The sequence below is a fragment of the Lutra lutra genome, chromosome 14, assembly GCF_902655055.1.
Source record: "Lutra lutra chromosome 14, mLutLut1.2, whole genome shotgun sequence".
Classification (NCBI taxonomy): domain Eukaryota; kingdom Metazoa; phylum Chordata; class Mammalia; order Carnivora; family Mustelidae; genus Lutra; species Lutra lutra.
This window is the reverse complement of record NC_062291.1, coordinates 14,614,155-14,621,046: the sequence shown is the minus strand read 5'-3', so window position 1 is coordinate 14,621,046 and position 6,892 is coordinate 14,614,155. Positions and strand designations below refer to the sequence as shown.

Below are 6,892 nucleotides of genomic sequence, written 5' to 3'. Positions count from 1 at the left end.
GATGAAATCTTTTGGATAAAGATGAAAACCATGTGCTCCTATTAGAGAAGGACAGTATGTTTGTCTACATTGGAGGAGAAGCGTGAGAGGGTAGATCGGAGAAGGATACTTGCCTATTCATTCTTGGCATCTTTATTTGGAATTGGCTAATGAAATGATTTTACGGACAACTACCTGCCTAGGAAGCTCTCAGTTGTCTGGTGGTAAAAAGAAAAAATGTTCGAAAACCATATGTATTTTTCCAACAATAAATCTTTGGAGGGCAGGAAGGAACCAATGAAGGGGACCCCTTATGTCTGGGTGGTTACTTACAGACGCCATTCATATCGCTTTCCGACTTGACCTACGTGGAATCCAGCCCCATTCACTCCATCTCTTAGAAAAAACAGTGTCCATTTGTCCGCACCAGTTCTCAACAGAACATATTTTCCCCATTGTACTTACTATTTATTATTAAATATGATATTGCATATTAGCAATTTGACACAATACTCATTGAAAAGTATAGAGACATCATTCAGTACTTTCTGAGGAAAGTCACAGCCTCCTTCAAACCAGAGAGGACAGATTACAGCAACAGAACACAGATACATTGACATGAGACACAAACCACCTTCCGCAGACACCTTCTCCACCAACAATACTCCTTTTTTCCCATGTTCCCCAGCAGTTTCAGGAGGTTTTGCCACATGGTTTGGCTCCAAAGAGCCGCTCCCAGCCACAAAACAGCTGGGATGTAGGTTTCTATATATTCACAGATCGGATCTGACTCTTTGTGGTGTTGCGTAGTGCAGGTGTGAATAGCTATGGTTTATGATCATGCGGATCTGGTCTTATTTTCCTACACAAACCGCAGAGCTAGGACTGCATGGCTTGGAAGAGACGGCAGCGAGTGAGCAAACATGTTTCTGTGGGTTGTTTGGGGCCAGGGGTCCTGGTGGACGGAGGATGGGTGCGGAAGGTTCAGCACCAAAGCAGTGCCGTGTCTGGCTCGGCACCGTTGCAAGTCATCAACAGGCAATCACAGACCCATGGGGAGCGTCAGTGGGAGGCATTGAGGTAGTGAGAAATAATTCAAAAGCTCTTCTGAATCATGAGACATGCTTTTAAAATCTTATCATCCGTTCTAATGTCATTATCTGTCTAAGGTCAACTACTTTCAGAATTCCCTGCTTCTCAAAGCCTCTGAACTGTTTATACTAAACACCGTGTGTGCTTAGGGGAAATGACCACTATTCTTTGGAATCCCGATTAGCTAATTCTCCAGCAGGGAGCCCCACAGAACCAGAACCCTGGCCCATCAGAGTGTCCCAGGTCCATTCCAATGCGATACAACGTGTCGGTCATATATCAGTGAACACCAGGATTATGGTTCTTAGTATCAGGACTATTTTCAAGCCCTAAAGTTTGTTTTTGAAATAGACGGTGATTTTTCCCCCTAAAATTCTAAAGCTTTTACATACATACAAAAGCATGACTTGGTTTTTGGAAATTACTTGGTAGCCTGGGAGCCAGCGTCTCATTAACTTGGATAATTTAAACAGAATCGGTACTTCTGGGCAATCAATATCAGATTGTCATATCTCATTCTTCCAGACACTGGGCTGGGTATTTCATAATGCCCCCAAATACTATGAAAATAGCTTTTTCCAAATTGTCTGGAGCCTCTTTCCCCTTAAATTAGAGCATCCAACCCAGATTATATATAAACTAGCACTTGGAGATTATGGCTTTTTAAATGTCTTCCAGAATTTTTATACTGAATGAGTGTATTGAATTTTATATACTAAACATTCCCATGAAACAGTCCCCTTTTGACACTTACACATTCATCCCAAGTATGATCAGAATAATTGTCAAGGCCGGGCACTAGTACAGTACTGGGTATGTAGGTCTTAGTAAATATCCTGTGATTGAACAGGTCCCTGAGTAAGTGTGTGATAAAAGAACAGATAAATGAATTTAGAGCTTTTGCCTTTTAAGGACCCCCTTCCAATCCAGTAACACTTTTGTTTTAAATATCTCCACTAATGGCAAATCTTGTGTTTTGGGGGTGAATGTGATTAGTGAAAACAGTCAAAATCCCTTAGAACCAGTCTTGGGAATAGGAGACACAACTCGAAGGGATAAGGGCAGTGAGGGAAACACAAGATCTGAACAAAATATTACAGGTCTGACTTTCTCGTGATTGGCCTCAGAAGGCAATGCCAGAAGGAATTTACCAGCATTACGAGTCCCGGATCAGGCACACTGACTCCAGGATAATGTCTTTGAGAGGCTATGCTCAAGATAGAAGAGGTGGCATGCTCATTTCCGCACTAATTTTCACTAATTGGGCATATACATTGATGGTCAGTATTATATATTTTTAAGCGTGATGGGGGCAGGGGGCGGGGGGAGGTCCTGGACACTTTGATAATCTTAAATCCACGAAACTTCATTGCTCCCATCTGCAAAAGAAAGAATCAAAGTCCACAATCTCTTAATCTTCCCCAGCACTAACAGTCAACAATTCTGTACATAAATAGTTGTACTATTGTTCACGCATCTGCAAGCACTCTCCCTCACTTTTCAGAGGCTTTCTACTGAGGGGATGTGTTTCTTCAAACAGACGTAAGGGAACTCATGCATTAGGGTTAGACCATCAGGCATGCAAAGCTCCTAGAGCAAAATGAACGGGACCCCCGCACACACCCACCTCGGTCCTACTCGCCGTTAACTACCTGTCCCCCAATAGGGACAATTATCGAAGTCATCATCACAGTGTACATTCATGTGAAATCATTTTTATAAATCAGCGAGTGTAGCTGCTGTTTCAATGACCTCTCAACTGTTCATCAAGCAGTTACTACTTGAAAGGTAGAGGAAGCACTTTCAAATGGAAGGATGACCGTCGGCTTGAGAAATTCCTGCTTCCGACTGTGTCCAAAGTATCTTATTCTGTAGATTCCAGGCTGGGTGGTGTCTGGAATGTGCCATTGTATCGTGACATTGCTGTGACCCAGCAGCCCCTTGTGCCAATAGAAACTGTTGGTAGAAAACAAACAAGCCAACAGAGGTTTACTCTTAAAAATGTGTGATTTGAAAAATGAATGAACACTCGGGGAGTACTTAGCCTAACCAAGGCACTAGCCCGGGTATTGGGAGTATAGCAAAGAACAAAACAGGGACAAATACTGACTTTCTAGAAGGGACCTTTTAGGAAATATTCATTTGTAGAAATAGTTCCACTTGTTCTACTTTTCTAACTACCCAAACACTGTCCATCCCAAGGAGCCTCCCTCGCCTGATACTCAGAATATAGGACATCTCTTGTGTGAGAACTGATAGAACATTCTGTTTGCCCTTGTCATCCTGTGTCAACTGACACTGAAAACTCCCATCTAGATTCATTTGTTAAAAGTGTATATTAATGACTGCCTATGCCAGACTATTCTAGGTCTGAGAATACAGTAGTGAGCAAGAGGCATGGCCCAAGTTCCACGGAGCGTCTTCTCCCTGGGGCCAGGCAGGGGAAGAAAAGGCAATAAACCAGAAATCGACAAATGATCTTAAAAGTGCTAGGCAATGAAGCAAGTGGGTAGTAAGCAAGTAAGTAATGAAGCAAGTAAGGCAGAGGTATCTCTATGGAGATGTTATTTAAACTGAATGCACAGTGCCCGGAGGAAAGACATTCCAGGCAGAAGGAACCGAGAGGCAAAGTGGCTTCAGCGGGAAAGCATGGGGTACGGTAGAGGAACAGAACCCTCTGGTAGGATCAGAGCGTGGTGAGGTGTGGCACAGTGGCTGGGTTTACAGAAACAGATGGAGTCAGCTCCTATGGGTCCATGCAGACCACAACACGGAGCTCAGATAACCCTGCTAGTGAGATACAACCGGCTAACTGACTGAGGTCCCCAGTGTGTGCCGAGTGAGTGCTCTGGGCAGAGACGGTGTTCTCAACCTTCTGTGTTTTTCAGGGATGGGCCCAGTGCTCTCACGACAGGCGCAATGATACTGCTGCTGGTGAACAGGACGGAAGCCTATCTGTGTCCTCAGGTTTCACTGCTATTCTGATTTGGGGCTTTTCAAAAAACCAAATCATTTTTTATTAACTGTATGGTCCTCTTTTAACCATAAATATGTATTTATTATTAGTTTAAAAATGACCTATGCCCTAGAGTCCTAAAGATCAGAAGAAAATATCTGCCATATTTATGGGTGATTATCAAAGGGGCGACCGTGTGGTCAAACCTGGATTTCCGGTTAACCGTGGGAAGGAAACCAACATGCAACCCGTCACTTAGCTGAAGGTGATCGGAATTCAACACAAATTCCCCAAACCTCTGACCACTTGTGCAGTGTGAAATGTAGACAATTGGGAGAAGAAATGTCTCTTATTTCGGACAACAGTTTGCAAATCTCCAAAATATGCCTTTGGCTCAAATGAAGGATCCTTGGGCAGGTGTATACAGAGGACACACTTTGCGTGTAGACTGGTGATTGTCCCAGAAGGAGCATCAGGCTCTGTGAAGCCACAGCCCACCCCCAGCGCCTTTCGGCCAGTGTGTAGGAAGCCTCGGCAGTCTGCAGGGGCAATGTCTGCGGCTGCGGAAGGAAACCGAACTAACAGATGTTTACAAAGATGGAGGCCATAACCTCATTAGCACCTAATCTGCCAGAAGCACACACCACCATATTTTGCAGAAAAACAGAATCCAAATGAAGTCTAATAAATCAACTAAATATGGCCAGAAGGATCCTTGGGATTTGATATCATAATATCATGCATGGAGGTGGGCTTCCCATTTGTCTTCCCTGCATTACTAACCAGCTGTTGTCAAGGCTTGAAAGACAAAATATCCAACAGACATGCTCACCGAGTCTCCCAGGAGGCATCGTTATGCACTGTCCACCATGATGCTGAGGTGGCCTCGTACTTCTCGACAGTGAGGAAGGTCTGATGGGTCTGAAATACAATTAGTTTAACTGGTGAGACCCTGCACGGTCATGGAAGGAACTTGTCTGCAAATATGTCCCTTGTGGCGTGCAGGCACACCTGCCAATATCATGTGTGAAAATGTAGTAGAATTCCATCCACATTCTTAGGTGTTTCTCTTACATTCCAGGTAATGTCTTCAAATGTGCGTTTATCCAGGCTATTACAACAACCATGACTTTTTTTCTTTTTTTTAGATTTTATTTATGTATTTTGACAGAGAGAGATCACAAGTAGACGGAGAGGCAGGCAGAGGGAGAGAGAGAGAGGGAAGCAGGCCCCCTGCTGAGCAGAGAGCCCGATGCGGGACTCGGATCCCAGGACCCTGAGATCAGGACCTGAGCCGAAGGCAGCGGCTTAACCCCACTGAGCCACCTAGGCACCCCCACACCATGACTTTTTTAAATTTTGTTTTTTTAATTGTGCTATCTTAGTCCCTATACCAGCACGTCATTAGTTTTTGAATGTAGTGTTCCATGATTCACTGTTTACATATAACACCCAGTGTTCTGTGCACTACATGCCATCCTTAATACCCATCACCAGGCTCAACCATCCCTCCATTCTCCCCCCCACAAACCTCAGTTTGATTCTGGAGTCCACACTCTCTCATGGTCATCTCCCTCTCTGATTTTCCCCCTTCACTTTGCTTTCCTTCTCCTAACGTCCTTAGAAAACTGGGTGATCTTATGGTAGAGTTGATAGCAAATTTTGCCAATGGGGGTGGAGAAGAGATAGAAAGAACTTGACATTTTAAGAAAGGCATAAGTCAAACCTTCTCAAGACATGTTTATTGATGTATATTCCCAGACTTTCTCTAGTTACCTCAAGACTGGGAAGGAAAATGGAAGAGTTTCTTCATCTCTCCTTCTCTGGGTAAATGAATTATGAGTAAATATACCTCCTGAGTAAAAGAACTGAAAAGAATGCTACATCTTCCCTGTCCTCGGCTGCTAAAAGCAATCCCTATACTTTGTCATAATGGATTGCTAGAAAGCACGTCAAAAGCAGGTTATATTTTTCCCATTGGAAAATAGCTGTAATAATTCAGTTCAGACCAAGAATTCTGGTCAAGTAAATCACAGATTTGAATAATATAACAATTAAAAGATACAGAGGCCATAAATCTCCAATTTTCCTCAAAAATCTTTAGATTGTGGGCCCTTAAGGGCAGGACTTGTGTCTGATTCCCTTTACCCATTAAAGCCCTTATATCTGTCACTTACAGGTCTAAAACTTTGCTGAATGAAAAGTTTTATACTTTCCATTACTTATACCTGGGCCGTGGGATTATTTAAAACTCAAATTACTCAACTGATAGGTTATAGTCAATAACGTTTTCATGATTGATGGTGACTTGTGAAGAGAAGGGTTTCTGGCCATTTAGGGCAGAGGGACATTGGAGAGGCTGTGGATGAGTAGGAGATTGGGTGAAACCTCATGGACAGGTGTAGAGTGTAGACCACAGAATGAGTCTAGACCACTGCATATGTGAACTATGTGGCTATCCTTTCCCCCCTCCCAACCCTAATCTCTACCCGAAACACATTAGTTAATCCTAGTTACTTAATCTTTCTGGCCTCACTTCCTCATCTGTAAAGTGGGGACAATAAAATGTAAGTAGTAGGAGTATAGTAGGGAGGATTAAATGAGATTAACATAATGTATGTAAAGCGTTTCACCTGGTGGCTACAAAGAGTAAACTTTGATGAATAGTGGTGAGGATCACTAACATAAAAGGGAAGAAAAATTGTTGTATGCCGAGTCCCAGAGCATTTCTTAGCAGCCAATGCCTATTCTTGTATAGTGCTTTAGCATTTTGTTCTCCCGCTTCTCCAAGGCAATACGATGATGGCATTTCTCCAGCCTAAGGGTATCAAAGGATAGCTAATCCTGCAGTTTTGCCATAATGCT

The 6,892-nt window shown here is 43.2% G+C and overlaps 1 protein-coding gene across 3 annotated transcripts in view; it reads right to left on the bottom strand.

Annotated features, from left to right (window-relative positions):
* Positions 1–425: 425 nt before the first annotated feature.
* The window catches only part of ASAH2 (N-acylsphingosine amidohydrolase 2), a 70,071-nt gene continuing 63,604 nt past the window's right edge, over positions 426–6,892 (bottom strand). For 2 of the 3 annotated variants that reach the window (XM_047702950.1, XM_047702951.1), the window contains exons 20-21: positions 4,860–4,948; positions 426–3,027 (exon numbers count right to left, since the gene is read on the bottom strand). In XM_047702950.1, coding sequence (XP_047558906.1) covers positions 4,881–4,948 — 68 coding nt within the window. In that variant the 3' untranslated portion in view covers positions 426–3,027; positions 4,860–4,880. Of the gene's footprint in view, positions 3,028–4,859; positions 4,953–6,892 lie in introns of all 3 variants that reach the window. The other variant, XM_047702952.1, reaches the window with a different exon arrangement.